Below are 20200 nucleotides of genomic sequence, written 5' to 3' on the forward strand. Positions count from 1 at the left end.
CTTTTTCCCGCCGTTAAAGATGTGCGTAGCTGTTGCCTAGCAACCTTTCTCTGGCAGTTTTGTATTCTTTTGCTAAGCTAAAACTTAGCTTTACCGTCAAAATGGCAACAAGAAAGAAAATGACTGTCACTGAGGTTTTATCCTTGCTTGAGAACATTGATGATGCAGAGTCTGATGGAGGAGCAGAGAGCGATGTCTCTTGGTCTCTTGACAGTTCGTCTGACACTGATTCTGAGAGTGATTCAGAGATTTTATCTGTCCTAATATAACAGAACTATTTATTCATTCTAGATTTCATTAGAGGCTGCATAAAATTGTTTCCGATTCGTGTGGTCCAAACATTTCCGATAATGCTAAAGCATTGTAAACTCCAAAAGTCAAAATGTATTGAATAAAGACAGATGTAATCATTTCCAAAATTCACAATATGTTTTTATCTAACGAAATATTCTGCTTCATTTTATATTTGTTGACATTTTGACTTTCAAAAACAACATTTTAACTGCGGTGAAAAACTTTGATCTCCAGCTTGCCGGATGCAAATTGCGGAAAGCAAATTGCGGCATGCACTTTTGTGGGAGGTCTAGTAGCTCTTACACAATAATATCACGAACATATTATATTAGGTATGCTTAAATTACCCCACATTTTTCATAAAACATGACCATAGAAGCTTTGAAGTAAATATAACATGACAAAAATGACATTCACTGCTGTCTGGTATGAACAGTCAAAATGACTGCTATTGGCAGTTCTAGTAGTTATAGAATTCCGGTAGTGCTAGTGTTAATCAAAGAATCCTAAAAAAAGGTTTCCGCAAAAACATTAAGCACCACAACTGTTTTCAACATTGATAACCAGGGCCCTATTTTAATGATCTAAGAGCATGGTCTAATGCGCACGGCGCAAGTGCATTCAGGGCGTGTCCGAATCCACTTTTGCTAGTTTAAAGATGGGAAGAATGGTCGGTGAACCCGGTGCATGGTCTAAAAGGGTTGTCCCTATTCTCTTAATGAGTAATGGGTGTGTTTTGGGCGTAACGTGCAATAAACCAATCAATCTCATCTCCCATTCCCTTTAAAAGCCTGTAGCGCTCGTGCCATGGTGGATTCGCTATTTATAAGGAAACGGATCTGCTCATGTGCGAGGTCAGACCATCTACAGGACAAGCCGAATTCCAAAAAAGCATTTTTAGCTTTATGCACACAATAATAATCTTTTACATTGTAATCCTTTCATTTTTAATATTTGGCATGTTTGTGTGCTGCTGTGTGTCCCTGTGTGTGTAACAAGCAGAGTGTACACACTTTGTGCACCCGCCTATAGGCACATATCACTAACACACCCTTTAAATAACAAAACAAATATTGTGCCATTGGCTTTAGACTAGGTTTTTGTTGGTCATTGGCGCAGTCTATTTCAGTTGCCTCAAAATAGCAGTGTGCCAACACTGCATCTGAACACACCTCGTTTTCAGACCAGCACGCCCATGGGTGCACAAATGGGTGCAAGTGCATTTGCATTTTAAACAATGTGGTGCAGGACGTGAAAATGATAACTGCGTCGGACTGAAACTCGCAAAAAACACTTTTGTCACGCCGGGTGTATGATGGGGCAACCAGTGTTACTTTTATGTTACTTTTATGCATTACAATATTGTGTTACTCCCTAAAAAAGTTTTGTTACTTAGTTACTTTTTATGGAAAATAATGGATTGTTACTTTTGCGTTACCTTTTCTCATCTGGGCTAGGCTTGTTTTTTTTTAATATCAAAAAAACAAAACAAAAACAAAGGCCCTTTCACGCCTGAACAGTAGAGGGCGCAGCTCAAACAAACCTTTCAGCTGTGCTGCCATTCTGGAATAGGATTCAACAAAAGAAAGATCAACACTCTTACTTCAGCAGTAAAAATAAATAAAATGAATAAATGAATAAATAAATAAATAAAATGCAAATATTATGTTTATCATTTTTGATTATTAGTATGGTTGAATTGGAAAATTGAAGGTCAGCAGCAAAGACACTGTTTAATAAATGTATTTGTGTTATTTAACATTTAATTATTGCAGGTTTGTGTGATATTCTGAGTTTGCATTTCACTGTTTTTAGTCATTTTGAGGAATACTTGAGCAAAACTTACATTTGGTCTAGAACTACAATAACCATCATGTTTACACAGCGCACACAACGCCTCTGCACTTACTTCCAATTTCTTTCAACATAGGGATAAGAGAGCTCTCAGTCAAAACATGGGAAATTCACAATTAGTTTGAAAAAGTAACTCATATTTTGTTGTAATTTTAAAAGTAATGCATTCCTATACTAGTTACTTGAAAAAAGTAATCTGATTACATAACTTGTTACTTGTAATGCGTTACTCACTGTTGATAATGATAAGAAATGTTTGAGCAGCATATTAGAATGATTTCTGAAGGATCATGTGACACTTGAGTAGACTTGAGTAATGATGCATTACATTTTAAATATACACTGCCCAGCCAAAATAAAGTCGCTGTTTGGATTTTAATAGGCAAATACTTAAGAATCTACGAATGGATCATTATTACAGTGATTATTATGTTTCTATCATGTTATATATTTGGCAACGGTTCTTTTAACCCTTTAAGATGGATTGTGTAGCTTTTCATTTCTTAAACAACCATGTGTTAAGATGTATCATGGGTATATTCCAGGATGACAATGTCAAGATTCACCAGGGTTAAAAATTGTGAAAGAATGGTTCAGAGAACATGAAGAATCATTCGCCAAGCGACTTCTTTTTTTGGCCAGGCAGTGTATTAAAATAGAAAAAAGTTATTTTAAATTGTAATCATATTTCACAATATAATTTTTTTTTTTTTTTTTTTTATCAAATTCATAGTTCTTAGGTGATCATAATGTAAGTGAATATCTGGTTTCTGGAAATCTGAATAAAACAGGTGGCTTATACCTGTATTAATCATAATTCCTTATCACATAAACACTTTATATGATGCATGTATATTTGGAATATGTCATGTAAACACATTAACCTGTTGACCATATCTTGTTGATTAAATTACTGTGTAGAATTACTAAAAATGCAGAGTGCTAAATAATAAGAGAGAGCATCTTAAGGGCTTCCATTAGAGAATAAGATTTAATATGTATACATATATATTATGCTGTGGATTAGAACTATTTAAAGTATACTGAATAGAGACAGATCTAAACAAATTTACTTGAAATATCAAAATGACATTGTGAATATTGTAAGTTTGTAAGGTTTTGAGATTTCATTTTAAATGTGTGTTTTTATTGTGTTTTTCTATTCATTCACAGGTGTTAACATGGCTTCCCAGCCTGTTGCTCTTGGCCAATCACAGGTTCCTGTCACTCAGCAACAAGCCACTCCTATTCCAATACAGGCCACTCCCTCTCCACCCCAGACCACGCCCCAGCACGCACTTTTTGTACAGCAGCAAAACACAGCCTTCTTTAATGCTCAACAACAGGTAACTGCTACAGAAAACATTCTGGATATAATCTTAAATATAAAATATAATTTAAAGTCCACGTGAAATCAGAATTGACCCTATTTACTTTAATACACATTCATGTCTTACTGTGAACTTAATGCACTGCAATCTCAAATTCAGATCTGACACTCTTTTAATGATCTAATCAAATCCAGATAGATAAAATTATGTCCTACCTTGCATTTTTTACCTCGTCAAATACCCTATTTTCCTCCATAAATTAAAGTAAAATGGGTTGTGATTGTGGTTTCATGTGAATTTAAGATAAATCATCTGGGAAATGCTGCATAGTGGAATTATAAGGGGTCATTGTCATTACAGGTTTTTACTTTTGCAAAAATAATAACTTTTTTTGTACAATGTGATGTCAATTGTTGCACCTACCTCCTATTTTAGCAGCATCACTCAACGCAGACCAGCGCCACACCTGCACAAACGATTGCATCATCCTTCACCCCTGTTTCTACACACTCTAAACCTAAGAATAGGGCCCCCCCTCCACCCATACACCACCCTCAAACCAACCTCCTGACATTATCAGCAACTGCACAGACAACAAACAAAGCAATGTCCCCAGCTCCACCTGCAGAGTATTCACATATTAATAATGTAGATGGTGAAATCTCTGCGACTGTGTCTGCCCAACCTAAAACCAAAGCAATGGCACCTCCACCCCCTACACCGCATGCCTCCACCCTTCCTCCACCTAAAACCACCTCAGCACCATCCGCTGACTCAGAAGTGGACCCAGAGCAGAGGGTAACCCTCCTAACATCTGTCTGCTCTGTTAGAGTGATTCTCTTTGCCTTCTAGAGCCTTTATCCTCCACTTGTTGACTTGATCAATAGGGATTCATTGTTTTAAAGATTTGGTCACGCTTTAGTTTGGGGAACACATATTCACTATTTGCCTCAATAAACTCCTAATTTACTGCTTATTAATAGTTAGTAAGGTAGTTTTTGTAGTTGTTAAATTTAGGTATGTGGTAGGATTAAGGGATATAGAATCTGATCATGTAGAATAAGGCATTAATATGTGCTTTATAAGTACTAATAAACAGCCAATATGCTAGTAATATGCATGCTATTAAGCATCTAGATAATGGTGAGAATTGGTCCCCATACTAAAGTGTTAGCAAATATATTTTTTCATGCATATATAATATATATATATATATATATATATATATATATATATATATATATATATATATATATATATATATATATATATATATATATATATATATATATATATATATATATTTTGTTTGTTTGTTTTTGTTTTGTTTTTTTATTGTTCCTAAGATTTACATAAAATCATTAGATGGGGTTGTTCTATCTAATAGACCTTAGTCAGGGTTTTCGTCATATTGAATATATGAAAATGAGAGATAGACTTATAGTCTTTACAATGGCATGCCCTATATAAAGGTCCTAAATCAAGTGTAATTTGTAAACTCAACTAGGGCTGCAATATTGATAATAATTATTATTTTACTAAATACTAAATTAAAAGCAAATAATAAATATTACTATTAAACTTACAATAATAATTTTTATGCCTGTCTTTATTTCCAAATATTAAGTCATCAAGCTTTTATTTTGACAGGAAATCGCAGGAAACTTCTAAAAACTTCTCTTTTGTTTATTATAAGCACTTACATGTATGGAAAGATGGTTGGTGCATGTTATGGAAAAATGTTCCAAATGCACGTTAAACGACCCAAATTCAGAACAGATGCAGAGATGATGTTCGTGTGGATCAGCATTTACTGTAACTGATTCGTTCTGAGACGCTGCAAACACTGGCTGATAATGAACTACTCTCGTCTAAGAAAACAGTGCTGCCCTTTACTCTGAAACACTTGGTGCATATCTATTTAATTAAATATTGAATTAAGGTGTTTCGTCAGCTGAACAATTGCCACTGTACAACAGTACAAGCCACTGAACACAGCGTATGTCTATCCCTGACAGCCTCCTTTTCATTTCTGTCAAAAATTATATATGATGCTACCCTGACTAAAATCTATAACTTTGTCACGACACATCTGAAGTTCATCTTTAACTCGCATGTCATTCTAAACGCATCTCATTTGTTGTTCTTTTGTAAAACACAAAAGAAATGTAGCAAAATATTCACATTAAGTGAAAGTGTTTTTAAATTCCAGAAGTCAGCTTTGTGTGACAAACAAATGTTGAAATGTTATTCAGTGAAAAGCCTTCTACTCTGTTCCACAAGTTTAATTTGTGTTTGTATATTGGTCACCACACTCTAAGTTTGGCACAAAGGAGATTTGAGGGCAATGGCAGAGGACAAGATTTTCAATGAATAATGACTTGCATTTCAGTCTGTTCTTCACACAAATCCTATGGCCTACAAAGACTTGAAATATAGCACATGAATCTTTTGGACTACTTCAATGAGGCTTTATGGTGTTTTTGTCATTTTTGGAGCACAACAGCCCGAGTCCATATCCACTTCCATTGTATGAAAAAAAAGTGTACCCCGGATCAAATGTAAAAAGAAGATTATACAGATTTGGAATGACATGAGGGTGAATAAATTAAATACTTCAACAGATTTAACATTTCTATTAAACAGACATTAACAGACATTTAATCTTTCAAAGGTGAACTTTTTTGGTATTTTCTCATTTCACAGATCAGCGAGATATCATATTTGTCTTGTTTTGTGTATCTGAAGCTCTCTTCCTTTACCTTTCAAAGACCACCATCTTTTCTACAGAACAACACTCTTGTCATTTCTGAAATTAAATTCCCCTATAAATATGCTTCAGCTTCCACAGGTTTTAATGTTGCTTTGTCTTTATACCTTTGTTTCTGTAAAAGTCCATCGCTGGAAGTCGTGGGGTGCATAAAGTCGGCTCTTTGACTCCACCCTCTTCTCCTAAGACCGCCCCAAAGGGTGGCCACAGACGAATTCTGAGTGATGTCACACACAGCACCATATTTGGAGTTCCTGTGAGCAAGTCCACTCAACTGCTTCAAGCTGCTGCTGCAGAGGCCAGCCTTAACAAGTCCAAGTAAATCAAGGAAATACTTAATAATTTTATAGTTCAGTTTTAACCATCACATTGTCCAGCATTGAGTAAAGATAAAAATAAAAATTGAATGGTCTAGCTGGCATCCCAGCAGCCTGGTGATCAACTCGTTTACATGAAAACCCAAAACCCCTGTAAGACCAGCCAACATCCTAGCCTGCCCTGACCAAGCTGTGATACAGGCTAAGACTAGAAAACCATCTTAAGCTGGTTTAAGCTGTTAAATATTTTTTAGCAGGGTTGATTAATTATTTTTGGATTGCTAAATGTTTAAGGCCTTGACACACCAAGCCAATGTCAAATAACTTGTGGCGTGAGAGGAAATAACTGTCCATACCAGCAGGTGGCAGTAGTCTGTGTTCGTCATTCAAAAAAAAAAAAAAAAAAGAAGAGACAAGGGGTGCGTCTCAATCATCTCCCTAGTTCAACAGTCAGGGCACTGATCAGGGAATCGGCCACATTCATTTACATGATATACTGATTCACGACCTTGGGAGCTGATTGAGACGCAGGGTTTGTCTGCGGATATACACATCATTAACATGAGATTGGCAGAAACTGTGTGTGATACCCCCCGTATCACACAGAGTTTCTGCCAATCTCATGTTAATCTTGATTACATATAGAGTAACAATGCATCCTTCATATCTCCGAAAAGTCTTTAGTTTTGTCATATTTATAAAAGATTCGCTAAACCAAGTCTTTCCGGAGAAAGCTGAGATCCTGTAGGCATATCTGCCGTCAGTGCCGTGGGCGGAGCTAAAGAGCACGCGCAGCTTCTGCGACGTCTGCGACATCATTATAAATACAAAGGGAACAAAAGTGTTCGTGTTGTTTACATTATATGCACTTGCTTGCTGATTGCCAACAAAACACAGACATCTGATGCAGCCTTACTCACCACCCGCGATCTGCAAATCCAGCACCGATCTGGGACTTGTTTACAAAGTATTCATCACCGAAATCCCAGGAAAAAACAAACATACATGCTCAACTCCGTTGCTGCCTCGGAAAAACAAACTTCATCCACTCTTCTTTGGGAAGCTGAAGGTAATCTTTCCCTCACAACCAAAAACACACTCTGTTGTTGACAGGAGCTGCGTCTCATTTCGGAGGCTGTGTCCTCCGGAGATGAATACTTCATCAAGGATGTCAAATTTAAGAAAAGTAACCATAATAAAATTGACAGATATTCATTGTGAGGTGCAATTACATTGCAATCTAATGGTTATTTTTCTTAAATGAGACCAGTGATGTATTGCAGCCTTCAAAGGGTGCAGCCCCTGAATTGGGACACAGCCATTGTTGAAAAATCTCTCGGCTTCCGTATCCCGAACGAAACGCATTGATGGGCGTGCTCTTGCTCTTGCTCTGGTGATGTGTGTGTGCACGCTTATCAGGGAGAAGTGCCTATACAAGGAGTTCCGCTCTCTTTTGAAGTCATACAGGCCATACTTGGAAAAAAAAAAAAACTCTTCAAAACCTGTACTGAAACCGGAAGTAGTCATTTGGTACAGAAATACTCCATCATACGTCCAACTCATGTTTTGAAACTTTGGCCATGTTTAGCATGAGAATCCAACTTTTCAACAATGTAAATAAGTCAGAATACATGAAATAGCATTACACCCCCCCTTTAACAAAACAGTGCTTGCTTATTTTAATATGAATCATGTTGATATCAGCATATTTGAATGGTGAGATGAATTGAAGATGTAAAATTAGATAAACCTTTGCGCTCATGACTGTCATTTGCTTGCTTTCATCGCTTTTTATTTTTTTCTCGTGAACTGGTTCACTAAGACTGAAAAGCCAATCAGAGTGATCTCTCTCAGTTGGCAGAAAAGGCCCAGACAGGGTCCAATTTGAGCGTCTGTGCGGTGTGTTCTGCACTGATGGCTCTGTGACGGCATGACATTGGTCGATGGCTGACCGTCTGTTTGAAGTTTGATGGTCTTAGATGTTTTTACACAAAATTTAAATTCAAATAGTTTTTAATTTTCAAGATGATAACTTGACGAATCTCACATGCAACATGCTGAGATCATTTGCTTGCTTTTGACTTTCTTTTTTTTGTGTACTTGTTCACTAAAGGGGCTTCTTTTATCCGCCTCGATGATATGTAATACTGAAAGTTGTCATTGGAGATTTCGTCTTTAACCCCACTTTCTGCTCTTTCAGTTGCTTAAATTCTGCGTTTACATTCCATCTCTGTTATCACGAAACCCACAACAAACACAGTTCAGATTACGGCATCCTCCATCCACCGGTTTTTAGCATTTGTAAATGGCGTGCATAAAGATGCCGCTGTCAGCCGCTTCAGAGTTCATATTCTTGTTGCGAATGCAACCAAGAACATGGGCCGAGGGAGAAATTAGTTCCCGGGGAACTATCCTAGTGGCTAGTTCCTATAATGGAGTTCCTAGACATATTCGGTGCGAAAGTCCCTTAAGACTGATTTCTCTCACCGATGGCTTTGACTGCAGTTCAACACGCTCAGTTGCCCGAAAAGACTCAGATGGGGTCCGACTAGTGTCAGAGCACACCGCAAAAAATCTGGGCCGACAGATGCTCAACCAACAGCCAAACATTGACTGACCGTTGACTTGATGTGTGATGGCCTTGGATGTTTTTACACACAATCAAATTGAAAAAGCAAATAGTTTTGCAACATGCTGAGATCATGTGAGAACTATGTAGCATACTGCTATTTTATGTTTATTGTAGAGTTATGCTCCCCCGGACAGAGCAATGTCTTAGAATGTCTCATGGTTGTTGCATAACCACCTTAAAGTTACAGTAGCAAAGATAGAAAAATTGACATCAAAACCAAATGACAGTTTTGGTGCAAGAAACCTTGAGTGGAACTTTTTAAAGTTTGCTTTGTTTTTTTTGTTTTTTTCTCCTCACGGCTGTAGGTCAGCTAGCACCACTCCCTCTGGCTCTCCACGTTCATCACAGCAGAGTGTTTATCAGTCAGGAGAGGCTTCGGGACCTACAGCTGGAGCTTCAGCATCCTGGAACCCCTTTGGTGATGACAATTTCTCCAAACTCACAGCAGAAGAGCTGCTAAACAAGGATTTTGCCAAACTGGATGGTAAAAACAACGTTTTCATATGAAATCAAGTACTCTAAGTCACTTTTAGCACAATATTTAGTTATTCTGCACACTTTATTTAAACAAACCTCTACAGAGACACTTCAGTAATATTTGTGCATGTGTGTGTGTTTCCAGCTAAGATGGCAGAGAGATCCTGTCCTGAAAATCAGATTTCTGGGTTGCAGTCTGCGTCTTCCAACAAAGGCTTTCTCCAGGGAGGAGGTATAGTCTATTTATCTTTGTCTCTCTCTGTCTCGCTCTCTCGGTCTCTCTATGTTTTTTCTCAGTGCTTGCTGGGAGTCTGTTAATGCTCAAGACAGAACTGCATTGCAGAATTAGTTTGGAAACCGTTGTTTTTCCACTTTCAAAGCAATGTGATGCCACAAATGCTGTTGACTTCTACTAAAACAGATTCAACCAGTGAGTGCTGCCTGATTTTCAGGAGGGGGGATAGTCCTCCATAATTTACTGCAAACCCTGGAATGGAATGCCAATTTTTCACAATCCATGTAATTCCCAATGGATCAAGTCCCACCCTACATTTTTGTCTTGAATATCCTGTTTCACCCAGAAACATGCCACGTTGTAGAAGTAAAATGGGTTGTGAATGTTGATTCATGACTTTCGAAGTCTTTTGAGATGCTTTAAAAAGCAGTAAATGTAATTGACCTCATCTAGCCTTCCAGAAATAAAGTAACATGTGCATCTCACCTGCTAGCAGCCTTGTGATAAGCCTTTCGTCTACCTATTAATAGAGATAAAGACTGGATGGTCAAGTGTTATGCCCCTTTTTACAAGATGTTATATAAGTCTCAGGTGTGCCCAGAATGTGTCTGTGAAGTTTTAGCTCAAAATACCCCATGGATTTTTCATTATACCATGTTTTAACTGCCTGTTTTTGGGTGTGGAGCGAAATCTGAGTGGCTTGTTTTTTTTTTCACATGCTTGCAGAGAAAGGCTTACCAAAACAAAGTTACTGGGTTGTCCTTTTTCATGTTTTCTGGGTTGGTAGATGCACCGGGGAACTGATTATAACACTTAAACACAGAAAAAGTCTGATTTTCATGATACGTCCCCTTTTAATGGTATAGTTTCTCTTTGTAGTGATTTGTGTCAAAAGGAGTATGCGAAAGTTTTGGTAAGACTCTTTCACTATTGCTCCAATATAGGGTTAGGGATTTTGGCGAACTTTGGTGAGTACTGAAACTCATCCTGAAGCTCCATTTGTGCTACAGACATGAATGATATCCGACAGATTACGGCTTGTTGCGGAGAGGTGTGCTATTTCTTTACTGAAGTGATCAGGCTTACAGCTTTCGCCTGGTTGATGATAAAACTATCAAAAATCACATAAACTTGCATAAAGGGAGGAACTCAAGCCATATCCAAAGACCAGAACATCATATGGCACTTTTGCACTGCATGGTACAGCTCGGTACGGAACGGTACGGTTCCAAGCGTGCCGAACCGATACTACATGTGATGTGCAAACGCTGCAGACTGCTGATTGGTTAGAGAGAATCATCACTACCAGCGTCATTGGATTTGAAACACAAGATGCCAAACCTGCTAGATTTAAATATTCAGTAACAGCCACCGCATTATCATTTGTTCGCAAAACGACTTGCTTTAAATGACCATCACAAGCAACTTGAAAAAAGAAATGGCTGCATCGTAGTCAGTAGATGAGGTACAGACTCGTTGGTAGATGAGGGGCGAATCCACGGCAGTAGAGGCGGCGCAACTATACGATCAGTATATAATACCACCCACTTTGAAGCAGTACTAAACTGCAATGGAAAACCAAACCGAAAGTAAAGCGAGCTGAGCTGAGCCATGCCGAGCCAAGTAGTACCACGCAGTGGAAAAACGGCAGTAGAGACTTGGGACTTGGGGCTCTTCTGACACGCGTCTGTATAAGCAACTGCCGAGCAATGCCTTAGCCACCTCTTAGAACACCCAATCTGCCACATGGTAATGGATTTATAATGTGTAAAACCATCATAAACTCAACGGTTAATCCAAGTCTTCCGAAGACATGCGATCACTTTATATGATGAACAGATTTAATTTAGGCTTTTATTCACATATAAACATTGATCAACACTAGGCTTGCTGCGATAGTTTGTGTTGCCGTTGTTACTGGTGTTCAGCCGCAACACTGGTTACATCACTTGCCCACTGTGGCACCATCCACACTGTCGGTTTATTTTTTTTATTTTAATAAAAATAAGTTCAGTTAGAAAACATACACAGCAATTAAAATCTGAACATGTCAGTTAAATCAGCATGATCTGAAAGTGTCGCAGCAGGAGTCAGAAGTATCGCCTTCACTCTTGACTGATAAGCCGATGAAGGAAGATTTGGTTTCAAAGCGAATTTAAGCCTGTTTGTTTTCTACTGTTTAAGAATAATAATGAACCCATTCAAGCAATTGCCGGTTCCGAATTGAACTTCAATAGGAATTAATTGAAAACGTTCACTCTGCTCCGCACCATTATGAATGTCCATGCAATTTTACTTTAGTTTTCAAATTAGCGATTTAAAAGCAAGGTACAAAAGCAAGTATTGCTCACTGCAGAGCAAAATGACCTCCAGATAAGGTTAAGGATAAGGAGATAGGGTTATGGGTAGGGTTAGGGTGTGGTTGGAGGATGCAGCTCCACCCATCATGCCCACATTAGGTCGAGAGAGGGGGAGCTGGAGCTCCAGAGACGGGGAGCTGGAGGTTGTGCCTCTCTACAAAAGAGGGAAAAACTTAAACGTCTCCTCCACCCTCCCGTGATACCAATGAGGTTTGTTCTTATATCAGGCAAGCACATTTGAAATTTCACAAGAATCAGTGAGGTTTGTTCAAATACAGCTGATCTGACGTTTACCATATTTATCAATGTATGTGGTGGGTTGTTCAATGTTTATAATAAAATAATAATAAAAATAAAAGCCTGAAGTAAATATATACCACTCTCCACAAATATGGTACATGTTTCATGGCCTTTGTGTGAAGCATTCGAGTGTAACTATTATTTGGTTTTAATTATTGATTTATTTGGTTTGTATGAATTACAGGTCCTCTTTTTCTATTTGTGAAAAGTACCATGCATCTCATATTGCCATTTAACCACAAAAAACAGACATTAGCCATTATATTTAAACAACATATTCTGCTACACTGCATATAATCACACAGTTTGGTGCATAAATACTCTTCTATCTTTTATTCTTTTAAAATATTCTTTGTGATTTTTAGAATTTGCAAAAGAGATGCATGTGTGATGATTCTAAGCAGAAAGTACAGAGAGTGGATTAACGCTTGCAAGTCTTACATAAGCACAGTCTGGTAATCCTCTCTGGAACTGATGACACACAACAGATCATGCTGGGTAAATTTAAGGCACAGGTAAACCTTTTGAGAGCAGTAGGATGCAAGGTCATGAAATTGGCAATCATGTGTACTGTAGCTCCATGGAGATCTATGACACGCATATTTTTCCCAACAATAGTTAGGAGCCATATCTAGGGACCAATTGAGACCAGTAAGCAATCATCTTGGAACACCTTGGCAACTGCACAACAATATAACTAAAACCCACTCAGAATGCCAGAGAATCTCTGTAGCTATGCCCTGGCAGCCGTTCACAACACCTTAGTTGAGTCTGTTTGCTCAAAGTAGGAGTGGTGTTCTCTAAGATTTGAAGACCTTCCTTGATTCATTTGTTTAAAGGTTGATGGTTTGCTTTCTTGCCTTAGTGAAAGGGGGAAAGCGAGCATTCTGCTGTTCTGTGACCTGAGTACCCCTCTCCTCTCCCCATACTCTCATCCCAAAGTCCTCCTTTCAATCAAAAAAAACTGTGAGTAAGACTCCAGCACTGTAACGAAGAGTCCGATTCTAAACTGATCCGCATGCATCTGTTTGAATGAAACAGTGAGTTGCACCATTCCAAACATTCCAAAACTAATAGCTTGTCTGGTAGTCGAGTACTGTATCTTCCTTCTGCTCGAGTTATAACCCTGAGCCTGTGAAGTATGGATTGTCTGTCTAACACGAATAATAGGTTTCTTTCAAACCATAGTATGCTACACCAGTGGTTCTCAATCCTGTTACTGGAACAAATCTGCACATTTTGAATGTATCCCTAATTGGGCAGATGAGATATTCTAAATGTGCTGTGCTCGGGGGCCCCAGGATCAGGGTTGAGAACCCTTTTGCTACACAACCCCAGTACAGTATTTCACACAGTGTGCTCTGTTGTATACTGCATGTTTTAGTAAATGTGGTCAGTCATTTGGCTATTCCAAGCATACAGAAAATACTTTGCACTGTATACATGCTGCATACTGACAAAATGGTGCAAATAGTATGTAGTATGCCATGCGGAACACAGCTACTCTCACTCTCTCTTTTGTCTTTGCTCTTTCTGTTGTTTGTTTTAAAGGATTTTGTTGGGGTTTTCAGTTAGTTTGCGTTTTTGTCTGCAGGATTATGTATGATTAATTCTTAAACTGTCTTAATAAATATCCTTTTTCCTTATGAGCAACACTTTTGACTTAACTCAGTCCTGCTCCTGGAGGGACACTGACCTGCAGGGTTTGGCTCCAACCTAATTAAACATGCCTAAAACAGCTAATCAAGGTCTTCAGGACATCTACTAAAACGTTCAGGCAGGTGTTTTGGAGCAGGTTAGAGCTAAACTCTGCAGGACGTTGGCCCTCCATGAGCAGGATTGGACACCCTTGATTTAACTCTCCTCTCCACACTGTAAACTCTCCTGTCCTTATTGTTTCCCCTCTCTGCTCATAACTGTCACCTCTCTTTTCTTGCTGTCTCCTCTCCTCACTTATCTTCTGTCTCTTCTCCTCACAGTCTCCTCACCTCAAAGTTTCCTCTTTTTCTCCTCACTGTCTTTCTTCTCCTTCTCTTTTACTGTCCCCTCACTCCCCTCTATCTTTTTCTCACTTCTCTTTGGTCTCCTCTCCTCTCTTCTGTCTCCTTACCTCAATGTCTCCTATTTTTACGATCTCCTCTCCTTGCCTCATCTCCTTACTGTCTCTCCTCTACTCCTCGCTATCTCTGTTCTCCCCTCTTTCTCTCAACTCCTCCTCACGGTCTCTTCTCTTTACTGTCTCCTCTCCTTACTGTCTCTTCTCATCACTGTCTTTCCTGTCCTCATTGTCTTCTCTCCTCCTTTCCATCTTCTCTCCATCTCACTGTCTGCTATCTTTTCTTTTCTTCTCTTCTCCGCTTTTCTCCTTACTTACTTACTTCACTTCTCCTCTCGTCTCTTAACTGTCTCCTCTCCTTTCTTTTCTCCTTACTGTCTCTTCCCCTCATAGTCTCCTTTGCTCTCTTCTGTCTCCTCTTTGCAGTGTCTCCTCTACTTACTCTCTTCTCCTCACTGTCTCTCTTATATTCTTTTTTTTACTGTCTTCTCTCCTCCTTTTATGCCCTGTCCTCCTCACTTTCTCCTCTCTCACTGTTTCCCCTCTTTTCTCCTCTCCTTTCTTTACTGTCCGCCCACTCCCCTCTATCGTCTCCTCACTTATCTTCTGTCTCTTCTCCTCACAGTCTCCTCACCTCAAAGTTTCCTCTTTTTATGGTCTCCTCTTCTGCTCCTCACTATCTCTGTTCATCTCTCCTTTCTTTATTGTACGCTCTCCTCCTCACTCTCTCTCTTCTCCTTATCTTTTAGTGTCCCCTTGCTCCCCTCTATCTTCTTCTCACATCTCTTCGGTCTCCTCTACTCATTGTCTTCTCACCTCCTTTTCATCTCCTCTCCACCTCGCTGTCTGCTACCTTTTCTTCTCTTCTCGTCTTTTCTCCTTACTTTCTCCTTGCCTCCTCTTCTAACTGTCTCCCCTCTCCTCCTCATTGTTTCTCTTCTCCTCTTGTCTCTTAACTGTCTCCGCTCCTTTCTTTATTGCTTACTGTCTCTTCCCCTCATGGTCTCCTCTGCTCTCTTCTGTCTCCTATTCGCACTGTCTCCTCTACTTACTCTCTTCTCCTCACTTTCTCTATTCCCTTCTTTCTTTACTGTCTTCTCTGCTCCTTTTATGTCTTGTCCTCCTCACTTTCTCCTCTCTCACTGTTTCCCCTCTATTCTCCTTTCCTTTCTTCGCTGTCCCTTCATTCCCCACTATCTTCTCCTCACTGTCTCAATATCTTCTCCTCACAGTCTTCTCTCCTCTCGTCTGTCTCCTCTCCTCAATGTCTCCTCTTTTTATGGTCTCCTCTTCTACTCCTCACTATCTCTGTACTCCTCTTTTCTTTATTTTCTCCTCTCCTCCTTACTGTCTCTTCTTTTTACTGTCTCCTCTCCTCACTCTCCTCTCTCCTCTCCTTACTGTCTCTTCTCATCAATGTCTCTTCTCTCCACCTCACTGTCTGCTCTCTTCTCCTTTCTTCTTCTCTCCTCACTGTCTCCCCTCTCCTCCTCATTGTTTATTTTCTCCTCTCATCTCTTTACTGTCTCCTCTCCTAACTGTCTCTTCCCCTCATGGTCTCCTCTTCTCTCTTCTGTTTCCTCTTCTCACTTTCTCTTCTGTTTCCTCTTCTCACTTTCTCTTCTCCTCACTGCCTCATCTCCTCACTGTCTCTCCTCTTCTCACTTTCTCCTCTACTTACTCTCTTCTCCCCCCTCTCCTGTCTTTTATTTTCCTCACCATCTCCCCTCTCCTTGCTGTCTCATTCCTGCCTCCTCTCTTCTCCTCGTCATCTCCTCTTCTCCTTTCATCTACACTCCACCTCAGTCTCTTCTAATCACTCTCTCCTCACCTTTACTTACTGTGTCCTTGCTTACTCTCCTCACTATAATCGCTCTCCTTCTCACAATTTCTGTTCTCCTCTCTATTTTCCTGTCTAATTTTCTCTTTATTGTCTCCCCTCTTCCTTTCATCTCCTCCATTCCTCACTGACTCATTTCTTTTCCTTTACTCTTCTCTTTTCACTGTCTCTCCCAACGTCTCCCTTTCAATTATTTTCTCCTCTTCTCACTGTTTCTTCTCTCTTCCCTTCTCCTCACTGTCTCCTCTTGGCTCATGGAGTAGAGAAGTTGATCGAGGGTTTGAAGTCTCCAGAGCCCTCTTCCTCCCTGACCCTCCCTGACCTTCCCTTGAATGACCCCTTCAGCCCTGCAGACTGTAGTCATGGTAACTAGCCGCTTGTCTGTTTAGTGTTGTTTTTTTGCCTATAACCCCACAACTGATTCATCGCCTCACTGGCCTTCATTGGTCTTTTGATGGTGATTGTTTTCTCAGTTCAGCTCAGAGTAACACCTGGAACTTCTGGATGTCGTCCCCATTTCTGACTTACTCCTTCCTGTCTGTACTTATAACCCCACTGCAGTTTCATCTCTCCATCTGTGTAGTTGTTGTAAACTTTGTATATCTGTATATCTTTGAATGATCTGGTTTAAAGAGTGCTGCTTCATGCATGGAGTGAATTGACATCACAAGCATCTCTCTCCTCATTTACATTTGCTACATAAATCGTCATATTTTTCTCTTCTTTTTTTCTTTCTGCAGCTGGGATGGATTCTCTGATCCCTGGTCTGGATCCTCTACAGACTGATCCTGGGTCAGCTGCACTACCAGGTCAGCAATTCGGTAAATATTCTCCAATGTTTTATAAAGCGGCTCACTGAAGCACTGAATCTGCTGACATTAGGCTAGGAAAATCTGCAAGGTGTTCTGGAGGACATTATCACTGCCAGTTATGAACCTCCATTGAAATAATTAGATACCAATGATTGACATTTTAATCATAAGCACTACTAAAGCAGCACGTGGATAGTGTTGACGCATGGTACTTTTTGTTTTAGTAGGGTTACTTTTCTCACTGATCTGGCTGGATCACAGGTTTGTGATTACTGTAACAGGTGTAACATTTTATAATTTTATTAAGATTGGTTTTGCAGATTTTCTGCTCTGTTTCAGGTATCAGTATTTGAAGTTAGTTATTAGATTTACATCCCAGTGTTTTCTATGTACCGTGAAATAGAGCAGGATCTTTTTTCCTTTCTTAAAAAAGGGATTCAAGAACAGCAGTTCAGTTCCACTGATGAAAACATGCTGATACTTTCTGCACAATAACCACATGACCTCATCTGTCCTTATTAGCAGTGAAATAACTTGTCATCGCTTGTTGATGAGAACATGTGGATGGTTTGGTTGAATAAGTACTGAATTATTTTGGCAGCAAAAAGGATGAATCAATGGCACATTGTTGGCCATACTAGGGTGATGACCTACAGAATATTTCTTTAAAAGCCTCAGAGTGCTGTGTCACCTTTCTTGATATTGCAGTCCAGGTTGGACTGTGTTGTTGTCTGATTATATTGTGAGTAGAGCCATCTGGTGACCAGATAGCTTACTACATCCCAGTGTGTTTCACATAACTTCATAGATTATTCCCAGTGTGTGTCTTATTGTGAGTTTGTTGGCTGTAGTTGTACTACAGCCTATGCTGTAGCACTAGTAGTTATTTGTTTGATTGGCATCACTGACATCGTTGTGGCCCCCAAAAACTATTTTGAAGCTTTATAGCATTTATTCAGTAGTCTTTATTTTTGTCAGGGATATTGTTTTACTCTTTCAAGTGGTCTCAGGCCTCAAACATAATTTGCAGAAGTGTGAGAATTCAGACACCAATGTTTGGCCACTGTACATATTTAAAGTGTACTCATTGGTCTGGTGGTAACAATCCGGAATAACGGAATCCAGTCATAAAAATGGAATTTACTGTATAACGCAGAATGTCACAAAATTTGGATGAATAAATAAATAGGGCAGAATGCATAATCAAATCACGATACAGACTAGTTTGTGTGAATATTAAACCTCTAAAAAAGGACTGTTTTTACATATGAAGTGTGTATGGTCTGCATATCTCTGTGTGAATGAGCGGTGTTGTTTCATCTACTACCACCCTCAAGCACATGTAACGTTCTTGGTTGTTTTTAACGATCTGCTGTCTTACTATATGAAGACATGAATGTCACCTCCAGAGCTGCTCCAAGAGTCACTTCACCAGCATATTACTATCGTCAGATACACAGAAACTCAAAGGTCTTCACTACAACCCACCAAAATAAGTTTTTTTTTTAACTTGTAGAAATGTTTTAACTTTACAGAAATATATTACTATTATACAGTTGAATGTACTTAAAGTTTACAATACAGTTTTTAAAAATTATTATTATTATTTTAAATTAAAAAAAATAAAAAACATAATTTTTTAAGGAATATCACAGTTTTGTCCATGTTTTGATTTAAACAGTAAACTTAAAGTTATGCAGCGCTTTGTTTTACACAAATGAAAGGATTTTTTCAAATTTCTTTGTTTTTTTAAAAGATTAAATGAATAGGTACATTTTATGCGTTCATTTGATAACCACATTTTTTGATTATAAATTTGTATTACATTATTGACTTTCAAATGGAAAGCGCAGAATTTGGAGAAAAATAAAACTGATTTCATAGGGCCCTATGTCAAGGGGATGGTTATGCTGCCTACCATTAAACTAGGTGTGTTGCTATAAACACGGTGGCAGTTTAGCAGTGTGTGCAACTATCGCTCTACCATGACAGTAGTTGACCTGAAAGAGAATACTGACCCAAAAAAATGAGACTACTGCATATACTTATGTGTTCTGCCACATTATGAAACACAAGATTGCGAAATCAAGCTTTCGTAGGGTATGTTGTGGGCCTCATTCACTTCTCTCTGATTTCTCACTGCCACCTTCTACCCATCCTCTTCATATTTCCTTAGTGCTCTTTTTTTATCTGTCCCACCTGAACTTTGTAAATGTCTTTGGAACTCTCTCTTTATATTCTCAATATTTTATTTCTCTTGTCACTCATCCTTCTGTTCTCTGTCATTCTTTATTCTTCTTGCTTGCCCTGTGTCCTCCAGAATCCTTGGTTGGACAGGATTCTCTTTTGGATGGGCCGCTTCTCTCCCTCCCTTCCACTGGGGGTCTAATATTGGCTTCATCCCCCTCATCTCTCCCTGCACCATCTATGGACCAGTTTACCACTACTGCTTTGAGCAGTGGACAGTCCCACCAGGGTAAGAACTATATGCACTCACCTCAGTTGCATGTCGTATATGTAACGAGCCATAGACTGTAATAGACTTAGACTCCAAATGGTGAATGATTTCTGAAGGATCATGTGACACTGAAGACTGGAGTAATGATGCTGAAAATTCAGCTTTGCCAACACAGGAATAAATTACAAATATTTCTTTTTAAAAATAAAAATAAATGCAGCCTTGGTGCATGAGAATTCTTTCAAATACATTAATAAATCTTACCGACCCCAAACTTTTAAAGCGAGGTGTATGTACAAGACCAAACATACAACATAAAGCACTGACAATGACAAGCAATTATGTGACAAGACACAATCACAGCCAATCAGGACATATTTAATGTTTCAATGCATAGTCAGTGTGAGTGTGAGTTAGGACCAATGAGATTCGCAGTGGGTGGAGCTTCCCAACGAAATGTCACC

The 20200-nt window shown here is 39.0% G+C and overlaps 1 protein-coding gene across 11 annotated transcripts in view; it reads left to right on the plus strand.

Moving 5' to 3' along the window:
• Positions 1–20200, plus strand: part of aak1a (AP2 associated kinase 1a) — a 69561-nt gene that overhangs the window by 35799 nt on the left and 13562 nt on the right. For 3 of the 11 annotated variants that reach the window (XM_067395383.1, XM_067395388.1, XM_067395394.1), the window contains exons 11-18: positions 3322–3494; positions 3915–4277; positions 6374–6567; positions 9504–9682; positions 9821–9907; positions 16730–16831; positions 17207–17287; positions 19599–19754. In XM_067395383.1, coding sequence (XP_067251484.1) covers positions 3322–3494; positions 3915–4277; positions 6374–6567; positions 9504–9682; positions 9821–9907; positions 16730–16831; positions 17207–17287; positions 19599–19754 — 1335 coding nt within the window. The remainder of the gene's footprint in view (positions 1–3321; positions 3495–3914; positions 4278–6373; positions 6568–9503; positions 9683–9820; positions 9908–16729; positions 16832–17206; positions 17288–19598; positions 19755–20200) is intronic. The other 8 variants (XM_067395385.1, XM_067395384.1, XM_067395390.1 and 5 more) reach the window with 8 other exon arrangements.

This window comes from Chanodichthys erythropterus, chromosome 9, assembly GCF_024489055.1.
Source record: "Chanodichthys erythropterus isolate Z2021 chromosome 9, ASM2448905v1, whole genome shotgun sequence".
NCBI lineage: Eukaryota > Metazoa > Chordata > Actinopteri > Cypriniformes > Xenocyprididae > Chanodichthys > Chanodichthys erythropterus.